We start from the raw sequence: 24,788 nt of genomic DNA, 5'->3' as shown, positions 1-24,788 counted from the left end.
TACCCTGTTCTACATTTTCAATCTTTTGCTCTCTCCATGCTTTATTCTGAATAGTTTCTTCTAATTTACCTTCCAATCACAAATTTTTCCTTTAACTATGTCTATGCTACTGAGCTATTAGTTACATTTTTGTCATTTTTGTTCTAGGATTTCTATTTCATTCTTTTTTAAGTCTGCCATATTACTTTTTATGGCTTCTAGGTACCTACTATTTCAAACGCTTATATGTTTGAACATAATGTTCCTAGTTATTTTAAAGCCTGTATTTAAATCTTCAATATTTAAAGTTTTGTGGATTTATTACTATTTTCTTTTTTGTTTTGGTTAGTCATCACTCTGGGTGTCTTATTTCTTTGTGTGCCTGGATACTTATGTGATGGTCATTGTACATGAAAATTATCTGTGAAAGAGTTGGAGACTTTGGATTAAATATCTTCCTCCAGAAAAAAAAAATTGTTTGCTTCTTCAAGCTCTTAGGAACACTACAAGTCCTTCCTCTCAGTTAATTTTCATAGTATCCTTCTGAGGAAGGTGCAATTATTACCATTCACTTGGCAAATGAGAAAAAATAAGGCTCCAAGAGTCTACATTGTCTGCTCAGAATCAGATAATGGTGGAGCCAGGATTCAAACCCACATCAGTCAGAATCCAGAGTGCAAGCCTTTAACCAGGGGTCAGTAAACTTTTTCCGTAAAGGGCAAGTTAGCAAATATTTTAGACTTTATAAGTCACACGGTCTCTGTCACAAATACTCAACAATGCCTTTGTAGCATGAATGCCACCATAAACTACACATAAATGAATAGGTGCGGATTTGCTCTCAGAAAACTTTATACACAAAAACAAGTGGCAGGCTGAATTTGGTCCATGAGAAATGTGCTTTACACGAAAGCTAGAGAAACCCACTTTTCTGATTGTTTTTCCTCTACTCAGTGTAAGGAGAAGCTTGGGAAGCCGCTGCCCCCACAGTATGCCCTGGAGCTTCTGACAGTCTATGCTTGGGAGCAAGGAAGCATGGAAACAAGATTCAGCACAGCTCAGGGATTTCAGACGGTCTTGGAATTAGTCCTGAAGCATCAGAAGCTTTGCATCTACTGGGAGAAGTATTATGACTTTGAAAACCCTATTATTGGACAATACCTGTTAAGGCAACTTGCAAAACCCAGGTACTCCATCCCCACATGGCTTAGCTCCCCACATAAATGAACCCCTGATTACAGCTGTGGCACCTTGGAAATGTAGGAAGTGGGAGAGTTCCGCATTTATTGATCATCTTCTGGTACTAGTCATTCTGCTGGGCACTTGACTACTACCATCTAAGTTTTTTTAAGCATTTAAAAAAATATTTATATATTTATTTTTGGCTGCTTTGGGTCTTCGTTGCTGCGTGCAGGCTTTCTCTAGCTGCATCGAGCAAGGGCTACTCTTTGTTAAAGTGCACAGGCTTCTCATTGCGGTGGCTCCTCTTGTTGCAGAGAACAGGCTCTAGAGCACAGGCTCAGTAGCTGTGGCTCACGGGCTTAGTTGCTCCGCAGCATGTGGGATCTTCCTGGACCAGGGATCGAACCCATGTCCCCTGAATTGGCAGGTGGATTCTTCACCACTGCGCCACCAGGGAAGCCCTTCCATCTAAGTTTAAAAACAATGTGCAAGCAACCCTGTGAGGCAGGCACTATGCTACCTGCTTTACAGATGACTAAACCAAGATTCTGAAAGGTAAAGAGCTTGTCCAAACCTTAACAAAAAATGAGTGAAACAGCTGAAATTTCAACTAAAATAACAACAGCTGCAGCAACAATAATAATAATGGCTCCCAGGAACTAAGAGCTTGCTATAAGACTAACACACTCTAATAGCATAGTAAAAATTATGATTATTGTAACTGCCATGTATTGACCCCTTATTATGTCCCAATTACTGTGCTGAGCATTTCACATGCTTGTCTAGATCCTCATACAACATCCTTTGAGGTAGGGATATTCAGTTCTCCCCATTTCACAGATGAGGATACTGAGGATTAGAGAGGTCAAAAGACCTGCCCAGGGTTTCCCTGGTGGCGCAGTGGTTGAGAGTCCACCTGCCAATGCAGGGGACACAGGTTCGTGTCCCGGTCCGGGAAGATCCCACATGCCGCGGAGCGGCTGGGCCCGTGAGCCATGGCTGCTGAGCCTGCACGTCCGGAGCCTGTGCTCCGCAACGGGAGAGGCCACAACAGTGAGAGGCCCACGTACCACACACACACACACAAAAAGACCTGCCCAAGGTCACACCCCTAATAAAGGGAAGAGGTAAGATTCAAACCGAAGTCTATGGAAGCCCAAATGCAAGGCTCCTCCCCCTGTTCACTGTGCTCCATAGGGCAGGGCACCCAGGACACACCCCAGGGAGCAGTGCCCTGCTGGACCCCTCCTGCTGCCCTGAGTCCCAGCCTGTGCCAGGCTGGTACTTTTCTCTTCCAGGAGCATCTAGACTCCCCAGACATAGCCCAGCTTCTCACCTATTCTCTCTCTAAATATTGCTCTTCAGGCCTGTGATTCTGGACCCGGCTGACCCTACAGGAGACGTTGGTGGTGGAAACCCATATAGCTGGCAGCGGCTGGCACAAGAGGCTAGAGCCTGGCTGAGTTACCCATGCTTTAAGAAAGGGGATGGGTCTCCAGTAGGCTCCTGGAATGTGTCGGTGAGACCTTCTGCTTCTTTCCTGCCGTCCTTCCCCCAACCCCTCCACACAGCCTGGGGCATGTAGATAGAGACCATTCTTTCCTAAGAAACTGCCTCTTGCTAGAGGTCACTCACATTCATATAGTGTCAGGCTGTGCTCTCTATTTTACAATCATTTTGGCCCCATACAGAGAGTTCCTGGACTTCTCACATCCCTCATCCAGAGTTCATTCTTTAATTAATGCCTCCTTGTCTGGAAGTAACTTTTTTAACAGCTCCAGTTGGCTCATTCCACTAAGAAGAAAAATAAACAGTAACAACCACCACTTAATAAATACCTGCTTTGGGCTCAGGTTCTGTTCTAAGCCCCTTAAATTTCATTATTTCATTAAATCCTCACAACACCCCATGAGATATGTTTTCTACTCCCATCTTACAGATGAGAAAAGGAGGCTCAGAGAGGTGAAGTCACCTGCTCAAGGCCACTCAGCTAGGGAGTGGTAGAGCTGGGATCCTAACTCGGTAGACTCCAACGCCAGTGTCTATTCCACTGAGCTAAACATCCTGCCTTGTATCCCCTCCCCCCTCAATATCATGTGACAAATGAGCAACTCAGAGCAGCTGAGGATGTGGGCATGTCACCCAGCTAAGTAGGGGCTGAGGGCCTGATCTTCCCACTCCAAGAGTAGAGATCTTTCTCATGCCGGGGTGGGGAGGGTTGATGATGCCATAGATGGGTTTCCTAGGAAACAGACTCTGGGATGAAGTTTATGTGCAGGATGTTTCAGGGGAGGACCATTGAATCCAACACCTGTGTAAAGGAGGGGAATTAAGCGGGTACCAGCACAGGGAGAGGTGCAGCTGGGGAGCCCTGGAGCTTCAGCGGCCTTCAGAGTTGTCCTGCAGAAGACTGCGGTGGCAGGTCTTTATACCCTAACGTGGATCAGCCACTGAATGGACAACTCAGGAGGGGATGTGTCCTTCCTCGAAGGGGATCCAGGTGGCACATCACAGTGTCCACCTGTCCACCATAAATGTTCACTGAGACCCAGTGCCAAGGTGCGAGGCCCAGCTCTCCAGTGTGATCATGTGCTTCACCCTTTCAGCCCAAAGACCATAGTGACCTGATATACAAGACCTATGGTTTTAGACAGCGCTATGGAACCTCTCCGAGACTCACACACCAGAGAGGAGCCCCTCCCCAGGTGGAAGAGAATTGGACATGTGCCATCCTCTGAACGCCAGAATCTCCTAAAGGCAAGGTCTCCGGAGCCATCTGGGTCAGACCCCTCGTTTATAGGGGTGGGGCGGGGGGCCTCGATCCCAAGAGGGCCATGAGTTGGTGTCAGACCTGGGTCTAGAATCCAGGTCTCCTGACCCCCATCCTTCCCGCTATTCTGTGCTCTCTCTTCTTTTACAGGTAGCATTTTCCCACAGCTCCCTCCCCACCAGAGCCTGTTCTCCGACAACATCCTCTAGAGACAGCAGGAGAGACTCAGACAAAAGAGAGGAATCCCAGTCTTCACGCTCTCCTCTGTACCTGGTGGGAGGGTTGTGGTCCAATTTATTGTCAATAACAACAAAAATAGTAGCAAATACCATTTGTTGGGTGTTAATTAACCACCAGGCACAGAGCCAAGAAGTATATCCGCATATTATATGTGTGTGTGTATGTGTGTGTGCGTATTCGTTGATTCAACTTAAAATATTAATTGAGCACCTGCTATGTGCCAAGCATCGTTCTGGGCACTGGAACATAGCAATGAGCAAAGCAGACAAAAATCCCTGCCTCATGGAGCTGACATTTTGTGGAATATTCTACTGTTGGATAGACTAGGATCCTTCCAATTTTCAATTACAGGTAATCCTGAGACAAACATCTTTGGTTCATCCTTTGTCCACCTCTCTGATTATTTATCCAGGAAAAGTTTTAGAACTGCCCTGTGTAATACAGTAGTCACTATTGAGCACTTGAAATGTAGCTGGACCCAATCGAGATGTGCTAATCTGTATACTTTTTTGGAATTTTCAGATTTTATTAATTTTTGGCCATAAGTTTGTACTGTTTGTATGACCACAAGAAACAATAAAGCAATTTGTTTCTTGCACAAAAAATTTTAATAAGTATTTCTCTCAGCTGAGCTCTGATAGTTTGTGCAAAGCCAGCCGGCCCAGGTTATAGAAAAGTCTGGGGTACTGGTATTGGGAGCTGTTGGTTCAAGTCCGAATTCATGAGATTTGGAAACAGAGGAGAAACTGTGTAAGGGATGACGGAAATGCTGGAATGAAACTTGGAGCACCGGAGTCATAAATTTTTGATTCCCCGGAGAGAAAGCCCCATTCTGGGCCGTTCCTTCCAGGGAAACAAAAACCGGCAGATCTAATGTTTAACCAAAGGAGATAAGGGTGGAGTCCCTCCCTGCACCCCCATTTGAGGAACCACCTTGCTGTAGCCCATAGCAGCTGCACCATTTACATCCCCTTCAGCAATAAATGGGGGTTTCAGTCTCTCCACATCTTTACCAACACTTTGTAATTCATCATCATTTTGATTATCGCCATCCTAGTTGGTGTAAGAGTTATATACTCTCAAAATAATCGGGCCTGCTAAGCAAGGTCAAGACCCTACTTGGGAAAGAATGGGACCCTGACACATAAACTGTGGACATAAGAGTGGAAGCTCCTGAGAATCTTGAATCCCCAGACTCCTCTGAACCTGGGGTTCAGAAATGTCCCATCTACCCTTCTGTTAGAAGCTAGCACCTCCCCCCTTGCAAGGAGACTCTGCAGAGGTCTCTCTTCCATAAGACCCCGCAGGACCGGCACCCACTTCCCCTCCTGCCCACTAGGACTATGAGTAGGGTTGAGTCCCAAAATAGCCCAGCGGGGGGCGCGCTGGGCCTGCTGAGGGAGGGATGGACCTATATCCCAAACAGCCAGACGACCCGGTCAGCGTGTAGCAGCAAAAGTCAGGCGGGTGTGTGTGGAAGTGACCCCGAGGGCACTTGATCAAGGGGCTACAGTGTCAGGTCAGAGGCGGAAGAGTTTATTGACTTGGAAGTCCCCTCCTGGAATTCAGGACTTCACACCCCGGCAAGGACCCCAGGAGACGGTGCAGAGTTGCTGTTAGCCAGGCTCTTAGAATGGAAAAAGTGAGAGCCTCTGCTGGGTGAGAACAAAATGCTGATATTCCCCATGGGAGATGGTGGAAGATGGGATTCAAAGGTCAGGGAAGTGGATGTGCTTGGGTGGATGTGCCATATAAGTCCAGAAAAGCCACCAAATTATCTCCCGTGGAAAAGCAGAGAATACGTTACCGAGGCCATAAAGAATACGCCAGTGAGAGGACTCAGTATCACTAGGAAGCTCGGGTGGCCTCCTCCATAGAAGATACTGTCACAGGCCTCCTAACAGCACTGGAGATGGTCGAACCCCAAAATCATAGCGGCCATGAGACAACACTTACCCGTGACGTGGACACACTTCTCTTCGTGAGTGGTAGGGTGGAGGGGCAGTCGGGATGGCCTGACCCACAGAGAATTAAGGAGCTGGTCATAAAATATGGTGTCCCCGGGGACAAACTAAATGGGCCACAAACAAGGGACGCTCAATCTGCCCCATCAAACTACAAGGATGGACCATTAGAACACTGAGAGATTCCCCCAATAAAAAGTCACCATCCCTTTCCCAGTGGCTTCCCAGGAGACCCATCTCTGACACATGACATCTAAATGTAACATGATCCTAGATTTGGGGGAGGGGGGTTGCTGTAACGAACACCATTGGAATAACTGGTAAAAATTGAATATAAGAATATATCCATTGTATATGCTATAAGAGATGGCACCATTGTATCAAAGGTCCAATTCCGAATGGGGTTGTCATTCTGTGTTTGTGTAACAAGATACCCATATTCTTAGGGGGCACATATGGAAGTATTTAAGAGTGAAGGGGACTGGGTGATTCTGATGTGTCCATGAAGGTTCATCACTTGTAACAAGTGTCCCACTCTCCCACTCTGCTGGGGGATGTTGGTAGTGGGCAAGGCTGTGTGGCTGGGGGAGGGGGAGGAGGCGGGGGGGGGGCGCGGTATATAGGAAATCTCTTGGCTTCTGCCCAATTACCTGCAACATGCACTCAAATGGCTCAGTAGTAATGATACTGATACATAGAGAATGAGGAGCAAATGTGGTGAAATATTTTCAGGATGAAGGATATGAGACAGTTCTTTGTGCTTCAAAAGATTTCAAAATAAAATATTTTAAAAATAAAAATAAAGGGCCTCCCTGGTGGCGCAGTGGTTGAGAGTCCGCCTGCGGATGCAGGGGATACGCGTTCGTGCCCCGGTCTGGGAGGATCCCATATGCCGCGGAGCGGCTGGGCCCGTGAGCCATGGCTGCTGGGCCTGCGCGTCCGGAGCCTGTGCTCCGCAACGGGAGAGGCCACGACAGTGAGAGGCCTGCATACCGCAAAAAGAAAGAAAAAAAAAATAAAAATAAAAATAAAAATAAAGCACAGACTTTGGAAAGCAGGTAGTTAGAACCTAGTCAGACAACTTACAAGCTGTGTGACCTTGGGCAAATTTTTTCAACTCTCTGAGCCTCTATGTTCTTATCTAGAAAAGAAGGCTTATGACCTCTGCCCACCCAGCCTACCTCTAGGTGTTACAGTAGAAGTCAGATAAGGGCAGGGGAGGGCGCTTAATGCGCAGGTGTGATAATCAACTTTCACCAGAGAAACTGAACAGTGAACATGGAGTCATAAAGGGAAACCTCATTTTAAGTGGAGTCAGGAGACCAGAAGGGGGGGCTCTCACACACCTCAAGTACCACCGGAATTCAGTCATAGGAAAGACAGTCAATCAACAGACCCCAACAAGAAGAAGCATCAACAGGAAAAAACTGTCAATGACAGGCCTGGACAGGAAAGATGTACATTGCATCTCTTGGAGGAAACCGACTAGCCCGGCAACTAAGCCAATCACCTGTCATCAGCCTGAATTCTTGCTTTTCTCCAATGGACTCTCGTTCAAAACAACCCCTCCCAACTTCCTCCTTTTTCTCTATAAAATAATGTTCCTCTTCTTTGTTTGTTGGACTTGCCTCTGGCTTTTGCCATAGCCTGCTTGTCCCAAATTGAAATTCTCTGCTGTTCCCGAATAAAGCCATTTTGCTGGTAAAATAACTGGCTGTTTTACTTTTGAGGTTAACAGAACTAATAGGCTTTATAGATCTAGATGTAGAGAAAGATTTGTTTTAAGGAATCAGCTTGTGCCATTGCAGGGGCCAGCAAGTCCAAATTCTGCAGGGTAGGCTGGCCGGCTGGAAACCCAGGGAAGCATCCGCTGGTAGAGTTCCCTCTTCCCTGGGGGAGATCAGGCTTTTTTCTTCTTTTTTTTTTGATTTATAATTTTGGCTGCATTGGGTCCCTGTTGCTGCTCGCAGGCTTTCTCTAGTTGCGGCGAGCAGGGGCTATTCCTCGTTGTGGTGCACAGGGTTCTCATTGTGGTGGCTTCTCTTGTTGCGGAGCAGAGGCTGTAGGCACACAGGCTCAGTAGTTGCAGCATGCAGGCTCAGTAGTTGCAGCACGCAGGCTCTAGAGTGCAGGCTCAGTAGTGTGGCGCATGGGCTAAGTTGCTCTGCGGCCTGTGGGATCTTCCTGGACCAGGGCTCGAACCCGTGTCCCCTGCATTGGCAGGCAGATTCTTAACCACTGTGCCACCAAGGAAGTCCCCAGGCTTTTTTCTATTCATGCCTTCTCCTGATTGGATGAGGCCCACCCACATTATAGAGAGTAATCTGCTTTCCTTGAAGTTTACTGATTTAAATGTTGATCTCATCTCAAAAATACCTTCAAAAAAAGATCTAGAAGACTGTTTGACCAAATATCTGAGTACCATGGTCCTAGCCAAGTTAACACAAAATTATTCATCACAACAGAGAAGGGGGTCTGCTTCTGTTCCACCTTGGAGATGTTTGCCTTCTGTGTTACAGAGGAAGCCAGTGGGAGCTGCCTGGGAGTTTCATTTTCATGGTCCTGGACACAAGAGTTGCACGTCTGTCTCCCCTCTGGCCTGTGTGCTCCTGGGCCTGTTTTCCTTCCTTGCTGGGTGAGGTAAGTGCCTGATGAAACCTGGCAGGTGTCCATGTGTGTGCTGAGGAACTGGGCACACGGACACAGACCTCTTGGGACCTGTGTTTGCTCGGTGGCAGAACTAAAACCCGAGTGGCTGAGCCCTTGCCTTGCTGTGTGTCCCTGAACAAGTCAGCGCCCTCTCTGGTTCTCTTTCTCCTCGCTGTTCTCATTAACTCTGAGTTCCCAGACCATTGGGAACAGGGAGAAGGGGAAAGAGCCTCAAAAGATGACCTCTGGGAAAATAATCTAAAAAAACTATATATAGATATAGGTATAACTGAATCACTTTGCTGTATACCTGAAACTAACACAATATTGTAAATCAGGTATACTTCAATTTAGAAAAAAGAAAAAAAAAAGACCTTTGGCCCCTATGAAGTTATTTGCTTAACAAACATTTTACAGCTCTAGCCATGTGCCAGGTCCTGTTCTAAGCACGTTGCAAGTCTTTAATCCTTGCATTAAGCCTGTGAGGCAGGTACCATTGTTATCCCCATTTTATAGATGGGGGAATCAAGGAACAAAAAGGACTGGCAATGTGCTCAAGGACACAGATCTCGCATGTATCAAGCCCTCATAGTCCAGCTCCAGAGGCTGCATTTTTTTTTTTTTTGCAGTATGCGGGCCTCTCACCGCTGTGGCCTCTCCCGTTGCGGAGCACAGGCTCCGGACGCACAGGCTCAGCGGCCATGGCTCACGGGCCTAGCCGCTCCGTGGCATGTGGGATCTTCCCGGACGGGGGCAGGAACCCGTATCCCCTGTACTGGCAGGCAGACTCTCAACCACTGCGCCACCAAGGAAGCCCTGGAGGCTGCATTTTTAACCGCAAGTATTCCTTGAGAGCAGCTGAAAGGCTGATCATCACAGCTTGGGGGAGGGCCAAACCCTGGATTGAGGCAGCCAGCTCGGAAGGTTCTGTGAGTTTCCTTTTCCCCAGACATGAGTTTCGGTTTCAGTTTCCAGGCACAGGATCTCCTCATTCTCTTCTGCCTGCAGCTCTGCCATTAGATGTCGTCTCAGCAGCCAGCCAGAGCAATGGGAAACCGGGAGTCCCATCTCTACGAACAGCCTCCCCAGAGACTGGGTGAGTTTATCCAGGACAACCTGAGGCCCTTTAAAGACTGTCAGAAACAGATCGACCAGACTGTGGACACCATCTGTGCAGTCCTTCAGGAAGCTAAGCAGTTCCCCCTGGTGACCGGTGTGGCCAAAGTGAGTAGAAGGCTGGGGTCAGGGCTTCTGGGACCCAGAAGGCAAAGCACCTTTGTGCTGAGCACCTACCGTGTGCCGGGCCCTGGGCACACAAGACATCATCTTGTCTAGCCCCACACTCGAGTGAGATGGTGGGATTATGGTGTAGAGTTTAGGAGTACAGGCTGGGGAGCCGGTTCTACCCCTTACTACTATGTGACCCAGGGCAGGTTGCTTAACCTCTCTGTGCCTCAGTATCTGAATTTGTAAAATGGGAGAGAAATAATACTCATTGCAAAGTGTTATGAGGCTTAAGCACATAATGTTCTTGCACAGGGCTTGGTACAAAATTAGGGCAGTAAATTAGCTGTGGTTACTTTTTGTTTTTATCCTCCCCATTTTACAGAGGAGTAAACTGAGTGTACAAGACTTCAGTAAAACTACCCAAGGGTGCTCTGTGTCTTCTCAACAGCAAGGGTGGGGAGCTCTCATCAGTTAGAAATGTTTGGTGCTATGGGCACAAATCCCAGGGTTGAGGCTGAAGATTCTGAACCTTTGGGGAAGAAAGGGTGCTGGGAAGGGGCCAGGACCCTAGGGTGGGGAGGGGCTTATGGATGCCCACCACAAACCCCATGCTCTCCGGCACCGGAATCCCACTTCTCTATAGTCACAGTGCTTTTTGGCCTCTGCCCTTACACACACCCACTAGCCCTAGCAGTAAAGATACCTGGACCCTTGGTGTCTCCTACCTTGGCCCAGATGAGGAAACTGAAGCGTGGAGAAGTTATTTAATAGCTGGCATCTGACCTGGGATGTTAGGCTCAGGTAATCTGTTTGGGAGCATGCACCCTTAACCACTATACCATCCTACCTCTCAATATTGTTAACTTTTTTCTAATTAAAATATTAATAATACATACAAAAAGTGCACAGATCTAAGTGTACAGCCTGATGGATTGCCACAAACAACATACATGTGTAACCTACACCCAGGTCAAGAAATAAAATATTTCCAGCCCTGACCCAAGATCCCCTGAACCCCCAATCCGGTCATTACCCCCAACCCCAGGCAACCACTCTCCTGACTTCTGACAGCATAGCATAGATTAGTTTTGCCTATTTTTAAACTTTGTATAGAGCGACCAACCATCCCAGTTTGCCCGGGACTGAAGGGTTTTCTGCGACATGGGCCTCTTGGTGCTAAGACTGAGCATGTCCAGGGTAAACCAGGCAGGTTGGTCACCCTGTGTAAAAGAAATCATGCACTGTGTGGCTTTAGTGTGTGGGGTTTTTGACCCATCTGTTGACGATATTTATGTTGTTGTGTGCAGCTGTTGTTTATCATTTCATTGCTGTCGTGTGTTCCCTGTATGAATACACCACATTTGTCCATTCTACTGCTGATGGCCATTCGAGTTGCCTCCAGTTTGGGGCTCGTAGGAAAAGTGCTGCTATGGGGCTTCCCTGGTGGTGCAGTGGTTGAGAATCCGTCTGCCAATGCAAGAGGACACGGGTTTGAGCCCTGGTCCGGGAAGATCCCACATGCCATGGAGCAACTAAGCCCATGTGCCACAACGACTGAGCCTGTGCTCTAGAGCCCGTGAGCCACAACTACTGATCCCGTGAGCCACAACTACTGAGCCCGCGAGCCACAACTACTGAAGCCCACACGCCTAGAGCATGTGCTGCACAACGAGAGAAGCCACCGCAATGAGAAGCTGGTGCACCACAATGAAGAGTAGCCCCCGTTTGCCGCAACTAGAGAAAGCCCCCGAGCACAGCAACAAAGACCCAACACAGCCAAAAATAAAAAATAAATAATACAATAAATAAATTTATTTTTTTTAAAAAGTGCTGCTATGGGCATCCTGATTCAGTTCTTTGGGTGGACAAATGAACATCTGCCACTCCGCTTTTAGACTATGTTGACATTTGGGGTTTTTGCTTGAGGTGAGAAATATTTCTGCCTGTTGGGATGCCCTGCGACCCCAAAGGGTTCAGAGTCTCACATCCACTTCTCTGTTGCTGGCAGGGTGGCTCCTATGGCCGGAGAACGGTCTTGAGGGGCAACTCCGATGGTACCCTCGTCATCTTCATCAGTGGCTTTGAACAATTCCAGGATCAGAAGAAAAACCAACATGACCTCCTCAGCAAAATCTGGGCACAGTTGGAACACTGTGAGCTCACAATGAAGCTGGCAGCCAAGATGGAGATCCAGAGCATCAATGGCAAGCTCACCATCCAGCTGTCCACAAAACAGCAGAGCATCACTTTTGAGTTGCTGCCCGCCTTCAACGCTCTGGGTGAGCCCCGCTGTGTGTGTGGTGCGGGGTGGACGTTCGGGTCTGGAGGGGCTTGTCAAGAGAGCAAAGCCAGAAAAAGGGGTGGTAGATAGCCTGGCATCTGAATAAATACCGCTGGTGCTTTCCAAAATGAGGGACCGTAGACTTTCTTTCCCTCCTTCCTTTCTTTCTTTCTTTCTCTCTCTTTCTTTCTTTCCCTCTCTCTCTTTCTCTTTCTCTCTCTCTCTTCCTTCCTTTCTTTCTTCTTTTCTTCCTTCCTTTCTTTCCTTTCTTTCTTTTCTCACTGTGTGGCATGCAGGATCTTAGTTCCCCTACCAGGGATGGAACCTGCACCCCCTGCAGTAGAAGTGCGGAGTCTTAACCACTGGACCACCAGGAAAGTCCCGAGAGACCGTTGACTTTCAAAAGAGGAGAGTCCTCCTACCCTGAGCTTACTCTCTTCTGTAGAATTTCTCCCTTATCTCCTACTTGACTTCGGAGGAAATGTTCTAGACTCTGGAGTAGCGCATCTCAAACTGTGACATGCCCACAAAGCACTTGAGAAACTTGTTAAAATGCAGGCTCTGATTAAGGAAATTGGGGTCCAGGATTCTATATTTCTAACCAGTGCCATGATATTGCTGCTGTTCTGTGGACTACCCTGGAGGATTTAGACTAGAATAAATGCTGGTTTCGAGGTAGAGGATGGGGCAGACATCTGGGAAAAGTTCAGCTGGAGCAGGTATTTGGAATGTGCCTCTAATCAGGTCAACATCAAGGCAAAGATCTTCCATGGGCAACTATTTGAATGGATAGATGGTTTGGATGGATGGGTGCATGGTTGACTGGATAGATGGATGGATGTTTGATTGAATGGGTAAGACTAAGCATAGTCACAGCTTAGTCTCAAGCATAGGTACATATATTATCACAAACTTAAATACCAGAGCTGGAATTCAACCCCTCATTAAACAAGTGAGGAAGCAGAACGAAATGAATGTGTCCAGGGCCACACAGCCAGTTACTGACAGAACTAGAATAAAAGCCCAGGTCTTTTAAGCCCCAGGCCCAGTGCCTTCAAGGTGGACACACACACACACACACACACACACACACACACACACACCCTGACGACTTACATTCACAGAAAGGTGACCTAGTGCAGAGAAAAATGCACCAGTTTGCAAGGTAGGCAGCCTTGAATTCTCATCCTGGACTTACTACTAACCCACTTTTGCCAACTGTAAGATCAAGGCTAGAAACAGCTAACTTGCAGGACCTTTAGGATGATAAGGGTTGAGTATACGTGCCTGACTCAAAGGAAGGCTAGAGTCAAGGTGAAGAGACAGAGTGTGACTCAGAATTCCTAGGAAATCCTGTGTTCTGTCCTCTGGTTCAGAGCACGGTGGCTGGAGATTAGGCCAGAGCGCCCTCTGCTGGCTACACTCCATCTCGCAAAGAATGATGTGAGAACGAGAAATCAGCTCTTCCTCACATGTAGTACCGAGAAGCTGCCACAAGATGGCGGCAGAGCTACACATGCCAAACAGATAACCTTTCCTAGACGGAAACAATAATGGTCGCTTTCTGAGAAAAGTAAACTACTGAGACATTTTTAAATTACTTTCTTTACTAAATATTAGCCTAACTACATTTTACTATCTAGCAGGACAAGCGACACCTCACCTTTTATGCAAATGCACCGGTCCTCTTACAGATGAAGCAATGAACGTGTGCTACCAAACCACATCCAGCCTTCTTTGTGGGCTCACCCAGGCCAGGTTCCATGAAAACCAAAAGTTCTGTTTCTGTTTCACACCAGGCTTAAGTGAGAAGCCCAGCCTCTGCATCTATCGAGAGCTCAAAAGATCCTTGGATATGGTGAAAGCCAGACCCGGTGAGTTCTCAATCTGCTTCACTGAACTCCAGGAGAAGTTTTTTAGCAACCATCCCAGCAAGCTGAAGGATTTGATCCTCTTGGTAAAGTACTGGTGTCAAAAGGTAAACTTCAAATTGCATGTCTATTGCTATCATCTGTTTCCCTTTTACTGAGATAATTCACGTTGGGTAAAGTACAACAATGTTAAGAATACAGCTCAGGGATTTCCTGGTGGTCCCATGGTTAAGATGTTGCCCTCGCAGTGCAGGGGGTGCTGGTTCCAACCCTGGTGGGAAAACTAAGATCCCACATGTCGTGTGGGCAAAGAAAAAAAAAAAGAATACAGCTCAATGTGTTTTTATAACCTTTCAGGCAACACCCAGATCAAAATAGGGCACATTTCCTACGCTCCAGCAGGATGCCCACTCCCAGTCCATACTCCCCCCAAACAAACCACTGTACTAACATCTGTTACCACAACTTAGTTTTGCTTGTTTTTAAACTTGATGTCAATGGAATCATACTGCATGTACTTCGTGTTTGCCATCTTTTGCTCAATATTATGCCTGAGATATTTGTCTGTGTTGTTGCAGGGAGTAGTGGTTCTTCATTGTTTTGTAGTATTCCATTGCATTAATACCCTGTACATGGATGCGTTCTGCTGCTGAGGGACATATGGGTCGTTCCCAAATTGGGGCTATTATGAATTAGGTTGCAGTGGATATTCCCCTACATGTCCTTTTGTGAATTTAAGCAGTCATTCCACTTGGGTAAATATGCAGGAGTGAGACTGCTGTGCTATAAGGTATACTTTATATATGTGTGTGTGTGTGTGTGTATATATATATATACACACACACACATATGCCTTATATATATACACATATTGTACATTTATACATTATATATACCTTATCTGTGTATATATACATATATGAATATATATGTATATGTGTATACATATACGCATGGCATATATGAATAAATTTGTGGAATATATATATATATATATAACTTTAGTAAATACGCCCAAATAGTTTTCCCAAATGGTTGTACCAAATCACCCTCCTGTCAGCAGTGTATGACAGTTTCAGGTGCTCCACATTCTTATCAACACTTGCTATTGTCAGTCTATCAAATTTTAGCCACGATATCATTTCAGTCATTGACAGGGGACAGTGACTTCCTATAGACTTCTAGTTTCTTGATTTCAGGCCCCTGGCACGGGCGGAACTGGGTTCCAAATGATCTGCTACACTTTTCTCCTTCCACAGTGCCAGGAAAAGCTGGAGGATTCACCCCCGCTGCCTCTGTATGCGCTGGAGCTGCTTACGGTCTATGCCTGGGAACAGGGGTGTGGAGCAGAAGGCTTTGACATAGCTGAAGGCATCAGGACTGTTCTGGAGCTTATCGGGAAGCAGGAGCAGCTGTGTGTCTATTGGACAGTCAACTACAACTTTGAGGATAACACCGTCCGCAACATCCTGCTGGGCCACCTCCGATCCCCGAGGTACCAAGCTTCCCACGGCCCTCTCTCCTTACCTCTTTATCTACATGCCAGGCTGTACCCCCCTTAGAATGAGGGTGCATCCCTGTCTTTCCCAGCCAAGGATGCACCAAAAGAATGCCAGCAGCAGTGGGTAGGGAGGCAAAGAGAGGTCTGTCGGAAAGAGGGACGCTTCGATGCTTTTCACATTCTAAACCATTGTCACATTTTGTCCCAAAGCAAACACTTCCCCTCATAGAAGGAAGGGGCAAAGAGAGGAGGGGTCAGCAGAAAGAGGAGACCGTTTTATTAGGTTATGAATGGAACATGCCTGTAGAGCAGAGAACACTAGACACAGAGAACACCAGGACCAGAGAGGCTAGACATCTTAGACAGAGCATTTCAGCAATTAGGAGGAACTGCAGGAGGTAAAATCCAGGTTTCCAGATGCCCAGTCCAGGCCTCTTTCCCCCAAGATGATTTCTTCTCCCAACTGATTTTTTTTTAATCAAATTCATAGGCCAGTAATCTTGGATCCAACTGACCCAACCAGTAATGTGAGCAAAGATAAAGCCTGCTGGCAGCTGCTAAAACAAGAAGCGCAAATCTGGTTATCTTCTCTTAGGCTGAATGAGTCACCTGGACTGTCCTGGAATGTTCTGGTGAGAGGACTTTCCAATATAGCTCGTGTCCTGCTGTAGGCAGGGCCCTCCCGATGCTCAGACTGCAGTCTTATCCAAGATCACCGTGAGTTGGCTTCCCAGAGGTGCCATGACAAAGCACCATGCACTGGTGGCTTAAAGCAACAGAAATTTACTCTTTCACAGTTTGGGGGGGCTAGAAATCCAAGATCAAGATGTTGATAGGGCCATGCTCCCTCTGAAGTCTCTAGGGAAAAGTCCTTCCTCACCTCTTCCAGCTTCTGGTGGTCGTGAGCAGTCCGTGGCTTGTGGCAGCAACACTCCAGTCTCCGCCTCTGTGGTCACATGGCCTTCTCTTGTGTGTCTCCACAATGTCCTCCCTCCAGGCATGTCTGTCTCTGTGTCTCTCTCCTCTTCGTATAAGGACACCAGTCGTACTGGATTAGGGACCACAGTAATGACCTTGTCTTAACTTGATTACCTGTTTGCAAAGACCCTATTTCCATATAAGGTCACATTCATAGGGCCTAGAGGTTGGGACTTCAACATATCTTTTAGGGGGACACAATTCAGTCTATAACACACCATTAGGGACCTCCCCTTCCATTAAAATGATAGTAAAGTGCAAAATTGAACAAAGAGAAAAGGCGGGCACCTGCAGATGAGAGATTTCAGTTAGCTTCTGCAAGAGAGAAAGCAGGTGAGAAGGTGGTGACAGATGAAATGGAGCAGAACCCAAGAGACGTGGGTGGCACTCACCCCTGCGGATGCTGGGACAACCTCTGAGCTCTACTGAAGCAGGCGTTGGGGGCGAGAGTGAGAAGCGAGGCTGCAAATGGGAGAACTAATGAAGGGCCAGATGCATTGGTTTTTCCCCTCCCCTCCCCCAAAGGAGAAGCACATCTATCAACACAAATTTGATCATATCCGCAAAGTCCCGTTTTCCATATGGGGTAACATAGTCATAGAGCAGGACGTGGACTTTGTGTGTGTGGGTGGGGGGGATATCACTATTCTCCCTCCCACTAGCAAGAAGTAAACTGCCTCTGCAGACTGAGGCCTGACCAGAGCATGCAGAACAGGGAAGAAAAGATGCTCAGGTGAGGTGTCATGACCTGTGGTCCATGGAGCACATCCCATCTGATGTTTTCTACTGAAGAGCAGAGAACTTCACTTTTATGCAGGTGTCAGACCCCATTTAGACATCAGAATATGGTTCCCTTCCAAAAGTGACCACAGGTACAAGGGAGTGAGCAGGCCCCACCCTCCACGGTCCCATTGGATTAGAGAACAGGTAACTGTCCCTTCAGACTGAACACACAGCCCCTCTGACTCCAGGACAGCCCTCTCTTCAACACACTTAGAGGGAACAGCAAGCATCCCCTGGTGTGGAGGGTTGAATAGTGTCCCGCAAAATTCATGTCCACCCGGATCCTCAGAATGTGACCTTCTTTGGAAGTGGGGTCTGTGCAGGTATTTCCAGTTAAGAGGTCATCCTGGATCAGCGTGGACCCTGAATCCAATGACTGGTGCCCTTAGAAGAAGACACACAGGCACACAGACATCGAAGGGAGAAAGCCACGTGACAACGGAGGCAGGAGTCAGCGTGATGCAGCCACAAGACAAAGAAGGCCGTGGACTGCCAGAAGCTGGAAGACACAAGGAAGGATTTCCCCTAGAGCCTTTGGCCTGCCTACACTTTTATTGCAGACGTCTAGAAACGTGATTTGTTACGGCAGTTCAGGGAAACCAATCCACCTGGGCACAGGGTGTTTAACAGAGGCTGATAGAACCTTGAAGAAGGAATAATGTGATCATCAGAAGTCAAAACTACCTGTAATAAATGGGAAAAGAAGGGAGGAAGAGAGCAGCACGAGAGGCCAAGAGGTGCCGGCGGCCATTTGTGGACGAGCCCAGAGCAGAAAGTGGAAACCAGACAGTAATTTGGAGCCAGGTCTTCACAGACCTGTTGGGAGAAGGATCCAGATCCCTTCTAGAGGGCAAGAGGAGCAACTAGGAGAGCTTCTGTTTCTGGGGGACCTGGGGTACCGCCCGAAACCCTCAGATATGCTCTTGGGATATGTCAGTGCAAGAACTCAGGATGACAAAGGTACCAGCAGGAGAGTTGAGAGCAGGAGGGAGAGAGGGGGGAACAGAGCAGGCAGGGGAGGAAGCGGGGGCGGGGGGCGGGGGGCTGGCACGGGGCGCCTCACAGCGGGCTCCTTCCACAGCCTGCACCGCTCTACGTGACCCCAGGCCATCTTCTAGACAAGTTCATCAAGGACTTTCTCCAGCCCAACAGGATTTTCCTTGATCAGATCAAGAAAGCTGTTGACGTCATCTGTAAGTTCCTTAAAGAAAATTGCTTTCGACATTCGACTACAAAGTGTCAGAAGATTGTCAAGGTGAGCAATGGCCTTTCTCTTTGTGACTGGTGGGGACTCAGCCGTTCCTGTAACTCTGCAATGCTCGTGACCACTGGGAACGTGAGGACAAAGGACGAGGGAGGGAAGCTGGGGAGATGGGCGGCTAGGACCCTGGTTTTCAGTGGAGGGTGCTGATGCACTGCTTACGTCATGCACAATAGACTTTTGAGGGGTGCACATTGTGCGGCTTGCGGCATGCTAGTTCCCGGACCAGGGATTGAACTCGGCCCACGGCAGTGAAAGTGCCGAGTTCTAATCATAATAGACTTCGGATTCTGTGTTAACCTCCGAGAACTGCTGGCAACGCTTGCCGGTGCTTGGCTTGTGGTGCATCACTCCACCCTGCCTCCCTCTCCCCGTCCCCTTCTCCTCTGGGTCTTTCTTCTCTTCCCTTCTAAGAACACTTATCATTGGATTTAGGGCCCGCAGATCCCTAACTTAATTACATCTATAAAGACCCTTTTTCCAGATAACATCACATTCACACATGTTGCCAGCAGACATCTCTTTTTGGGGGGGGCCACCATTCAGACCACAGCAGATTCTAAGCTCCATGTGTATTAAACCAAAAAAGTGACTGTCTTCCTAGTTTCAATTCATCCCATCAACTGAGCTAGAGATTCAGCAGATGGGGCCATTCTTGTCCAAGACTCCAAGGTCACGCACTGACACACTTGCCTCCGTCTGTTGGCCACCAACCAGATAACTGTGTGTCCGGGGTCACAAGAAGGGAGGGAGAAAAGTGCTGACCTGTGAGCAAAAACATTTGCCGTGATGCAAAAAAACAGTTCTGTGTGCATGCTGCCCTGGGACGGGTCTGGGGACCAGTACCGACGTCCCATGCGCCATGAGTAAAATGTCTCACGAGGTTAATTTGAGGGAAAACAAGACTGGCTGTGTTCATGGTCAGTGAACCATTGTTGAGGCACTCATTTTGTCCTCTCCTTCCCCAGCCTCTCATTAACATGATAGTAAATAAATAAGAAACGTTAATGACACATCAAAGAAGAAAATAGGAAGAGAGCCTTTGGCCAATAAGAAGTTGCTTTCTATCTTCCTGAAGTTGGTTGCAAGAAAGAGTTGTCTGCTGAGGTGATGGGGGAGTTGCCACCTGGAGGATGTAGGGAGGGGGCGGTGGCCCGTGAGACCAGCTGCATGAATGAAGTGGCATGGATCAGGGATTAATTGAGCATCTGTGTACAGGAAGCTCCCCTCCCTCCCCTCGCCTCCTAGGCCATGTAGCCAGGCATTCACTACCCATGGGTAAAAGAAACATTGCCTTTGCAGAAATCAAATGAGCTTTCTGGGGAAAACCAGGAAAGCATGCATGAGGGTTGATTCTCAGAGCAAATCCCACCAAGCTGTGGCATTGAGAGAGCTCCGTGCAAAGCTGGCTTCTCCCCGACTCACCCTCAAAGAAGCCCATCAGCTAAGGAGCTGTGCCTTCAGGGAGAACTTCACAAAACAGACAGAATGAACCTGTGTGCCTGCCTAAGCTGCCTCATGCAGAGCTTGGCAAGCCAGGGCCAGCGAGCTAAGAGTGGTTTTACATTTTTACATAGTTGATTTATTTCAGATCACAGGAACTCAAATAAAGCTACATACTCCTTTTTGTTTGTTTGTCCAGTATACTGTAAATGGACATCTTGAGGACTATATTTCATAAGATCAAGTATGCAAAGGGATCTATATAATGTCTCACAGAGCACATTCAGCTGATATTAATACAGTGCCTTGTGTTTAAAATTTGCTCATTGCATATTGATTCATTCAAATTTTGTTTTATCTAGGGGGAAAATTTTAGATTTTCACTATTGAGGATTTTTTTTCTCATATGGTCTCTTTTTAAAATTTATTTATGTATATTGAAGTATAGTTGCTGTACAGTATTATATGTTACAGGTGTACAGTATAGTGATTCACAATTTTTAAAGGTTATACTCCATTTACAGTTATTATAAAATATTGGCTATATACCCCATGTTGTACAATATAACCTTGTAGCTTATTTTATTGCTAATAGTTTATACCTCTTACGTCCCCACCCCTGTAGTGCCCCTCCCCACTTCCCTTTCCCCACTGTAACCACTAGTTTGTTCTCCATGTCTGTGAGTCTGTAAAGCTACGTAGTCTTTACCAGAAATCTTCAGGAAGTTGACTTGAGAAGCAGGTCATTTATAACTAGCCCATCCATTGTTTGTGGGCAAATTCACACATCAAATGGCATGAGATGAGCCAACCTTTGGAACCAGATGATTCTATTTAGAAAATGAAACACTCTGCGTCAGAATCAGCCCTAACTGGAGACTCGAACTTGGCACTGCTCCGGGCAACCTCATTAATTAGCCCAACGGGCGCCAGCCCATGGGGGGAGGGCTCAAGCTCTAGAAAATGCTGTATCTCGATTTGCCTTGCTTCCCTAGGGGGGGTCAACCGCCAAAGGCACGGCTCTGAAGAGTGGCTCCGATGCCGACCTTGTTGTGTTCGTGGACTCGCTGAAAAGCTACACCTCCCAGAAAAATGAGAGATGCAACATCATCAAGGAAATCCATAAGCAACTGGAAGCCTGTCAGCAGGAGAAGGATTTTGAAGTGAAGTTTGAGATTTCAAAATGGAAGGCTCCCCGGGTGCTGAGCTTCACTCTGAAATCCAAAGTCCTCAACGAAAGTGTTGACTTTGATGTGCTGCCTGCATTTAATGCCCTAGGTAAGACCCCTAAGATTTGAGCTTCTGGAAGAGGAAGAGGGATTCTGGTGGGATGGGGGTGGGGGTGGGGTGGGGGTGGGGAAAGTCACGTGACTTACTAATCGGACCTGGTCCAGTGCCCCAACAGGTGGCATTCATAATGATGGCAATACCTTACACCTGTATACATTTTCATTCTCATTTATTTTATCCCTATGACGGCCAGAACCCACATCTTACACTCCCATGGTGTCATTCACAACATCTATCAAAGAATGGGGTACACAGGAATTCAGTACACATTTATAGATAAAATGCCTCGAGTATTAGGGAAGGAAATGAAAAAACAGACTGCGGGAGAAATTCTGAGGCAAAGACAGGAAATCTGGGTGTTCGCCTTCAATCTTAGGCAAAAACTCCTTTAGAAATTCAATTCGTGAGTGACAGATACACAATGGTGTATTAAAAGAAACCAAGGCTATTTCGGGCATTTTCCAAATCAAAATCAAGAAGACTCTGGTACCTTCCCTCTGAATGGTTCTTAGGGTCTTTAGAGAGGAAATGACAGTATATAGATAGGGGGTCAGCTAACGTTTTAAATAAAAGGCAGGATTGCACATATATCAGCTTTAAGGACCATAAGGTATCTGTCACAACTGCTCAACTCTGCCTTTGTAGCTTGAAAACAGCCATAGACGATACATTAATAAGTGGGCGCGACTGTGTCCCGATGAAACTTTATTTACAAAAACAAGCAAGCGGCCAGATTTAGTCTGGGGGCCACAGTTTGCAAACTTCAGATCAGCACTGTCCAGAAGGCCTTTCTGGGATGACGAAAATGTCCTGTATCTGTGTTCTGTATCTATTGAGGGCTTGAAATGTTGCTAGTACGAGTAAGGAACTAAATTTTTCATTTGATTTTCCTTTAATGAGTTTGAATGCAAATAGCCACCTTGGCTGATGGCTACCCTATTGGACAGTGCAGGTCTAGATAACGCTTTAATAATAAATACCACCTATACTCATATAAACCATGTAATTTTTAATATCTCATTACTCTGGGGATGCCCCCGATATCTTAGATATTCACACACACTAATAGTAATTCACACACACTAATAGAGTTCAAAATAATTTCCCAGAATTAAATTATAGTTGTCAACAGTGTTTTGAAATCTGTTACTTTCTATACAGATTAAAGCATAATGTAAATTTCTTCCCCATGTTAGGTGAACTGAAGTCTGGCTCTACACCCAGCCCCAGGATCTATGCTGACCTCATCTCTTGGCATAAATCCTCAGACGCCCTGGGGGGAGAATTTTCTACCTGTTTCACGGAGCTACAGCGCAATTTCGTTTGCTCCCGGCCCACCAAACTGAAGGATTTAATTCGCCTGGTGAAGCACTGGTACAAATTGGTATGACAGCTCTTGTCCTGGCCATCTGGTTATTATTTTTATCAGTACTCTGTGACCATGAAACCAGCACTTACCAGGGGCTCACTGTCTCCCATGCTGGGGGCTGGACCACATTACAGAATCTTCCCACGCCTAACCCTGAGTATCTTTGTGGAGTTCCCATCACTAACCCCATTGAGATGGGTCATATGTAAGCATCTCCCACCAACAAAGCTGCTACCCATGGTTTATTTTGCTTTTCTCTGACACCCAAAGAATTCTGCAGGAATCCAAGTTATCGTGCCTCCAAAAGGCAGATGAAGTTGGGATGTTCATGCCTACAAGTCACCAGCATGGCTTATCTGCTGCTAGGTGTCCATAATTAATAGACACAGATGCTACCTCTTGGAAGGCAGGTTGAAGCGACAGGCAGCACCAGGGGCTGCATTTTCTATACTGGTTCGCCTCCCTTCACTCCCATCAGTCTTGCTCACAGGGTAGTTTCTGAGTATTTTCACGACAGCAGACACCCAGCACAATAGAAGCTCTTTCAGGAGATGTCTCCTTTCTGTGTCCAGCTTCCTGAAACCCGAGGAGACCAGGGTGCTCGGAGTGCTCAGGGCTCCAGGGTGACCTTGAGCAAGTCACATCACGTCCCCATGACTTCATCATGGCGACCTCTGCCCGCTGTGTAGGGATGTTGGGGGATCAGGAATGAGTGATGTAGGTGGAATGTCTGGCCCCATAGTTAGCACACAGTGGGTCTTTAGTAAATGGTACTATGTTATAACTCTAGGAAGTCACATAAAGCCAAAGCACAACAAAGAAGCCTGCATGGGCTGCCTTTAAGCTGCCGAGTGACCCTTCCCAGACCAGTCCCAGCACTGCGTCTCAAGACTCGGGTGCCCTGCTGTGGCCCCAGCAGTCCTTCATGTGCACCCTCTACGGCTCTTGCTACGCTCATTTCACCTTCCTGCTTTAACCAGTATCGTCTGATGTTTCCACTCTTCCCTCAGTGTGGAAGCAAACTGAAGCAAAAGGGGTCTCTGCCCCCCAAATATGCCTTGGAGCTGCTCACCATCTATGCCTGGGAGCAGGGGAGTGGGGCGCAGGATTTTGACACGGCTGAAGGTTTCCGGACGGTCCTGGAGCTGGTCACAAAATATCGGCATCTCTGTGTCTTCTGGATGGTCAACTACAGCTTTGATGATGAGATTGTGAGGAACTTCCTCCTGACCCAGATCCAGAGAACCAGGTGCCCCAAACCTCAGCCCCCTCCATTTCTTAGCCTGATTCCCTCCAATGCTATTTTGGTGACCTGAATTCACCTCCCACGGGGTCCTGATCTGTTATTCCTCATATGAAACTGAGAAGGGAATGTGCTGACCATCAGAACCGCCCACAGTCTCCAGGGGTAAAATCCCAGGGAGGCAGGAGAAATGTCATCCAGGGGGAATAAAGAAGGAAGGACCAAGGTACCAGGTCCCTGAGTTGCTTTCATCTTTCTAGGTCAGAGGGAAAAGCATGGATTCATTAGCAGGTCTAAAAGGTGTGGAAGTTGGAAGTGTGTTCCTGAGAAATAATGCTAATATTCGCTGCTGGTGTATCCTGCAGGCTGTTTATTAAATCAGGTTTTATCTCCCCTTTCCAACCTCCATCCCACAAAACCTTTATCCTTCAAGAATAGGAAGGAATCTTAATGTATCCACTCAGCAACCAGCAGCAGGGAACCAAAACAGTGGAAGCAAAAGAAAAGAGAAGAGAGAAAAGAAAGAAACATTGAGAAAGAATAGAGGAGAAAAAAAAAAGACAACAAGATACCGTGGCTTGCCTACCATGGGTGTGACCTACTTGACAGTAGAGTTGATTAAATGATACATTATATTTCAGTTGCTCTAGCATGGACAGATGTTTATAGAATGCCTTCATGTGTATAATAATGAACAGCTTGCAAAACTTTTCTGACAAATATGATTTAATTCTAGGAAATCACTCTGAACTGTATT

The 24,788-nt window shown here is 47.0% G+C and overlaps 1 protein-coding gene across 1 annotated transcript in view; it reads left to right on the top strand.

Moving 5' to 3' along the window:
- Nucleotides 1–24,788, top strand: part of LOC308626705 (2'-5'-oligoadenylate synthase 3-like) — a 46,304-nt gene that overhangs the window by 18,504 nt on the left and 3,012 nt on the right. Inside the window, exons 11-22 of the mRNA XM_081252117.1 lie at nt 934–1,166; nt 2,527–2,680; nt 3,768–3,896; nt 9,805–10,008; nt 12,020–12,290; nt 14,092–14,270; nt 15,423–15,658; nt 16,155–16,296; nt 18,507–18,680; nt 21,125–21,407; nt 22,616–22,803; nt 23,799–24,037. Coding sequence (XP_081108243.1) covers nt 934–1,166; nt 2,527–2,680; nt 3,768–3,896; nt 9,805–10,008; nt 12,020–12,290; nt 14,092–14,270; nt 15,423–15,658; nt 16,155–16,296; nt 18,507–18,680; nt 21,125–21,407; nt 22,616–22,803; nt 23,799–24,037 — 2,432 coding nt within the window. The remainder of the gene's footprint in view (nt 1–933; nt 1,167–2,526; nt 2,681–3,767; nt 3,897–9,804; nt 10,009–12,019; nt 12,291–14,091; nt 14,271–15,422; nt 15,659–16,154; nt 16,297–18,506; nt 18,681–21,124; nt 21,408–22,615; nt 22,804–23,798; nt 24,038–24,788) is intronic.

Source organism: Mesoplodon bidens (assembly GCF_964165515.1).
Source record: "Mesoplodon bidens genome assembly, chromosome: 13".
NCBI lineage: Eukaryota > Metazoa > Chordata > Mammalia > Artiodactyla > Ziphiidae > Mesoplodon > Mesoplodon bidens.
This window is presented reverse-complemented; position numbering and strand designations above follow the sequence as displayed.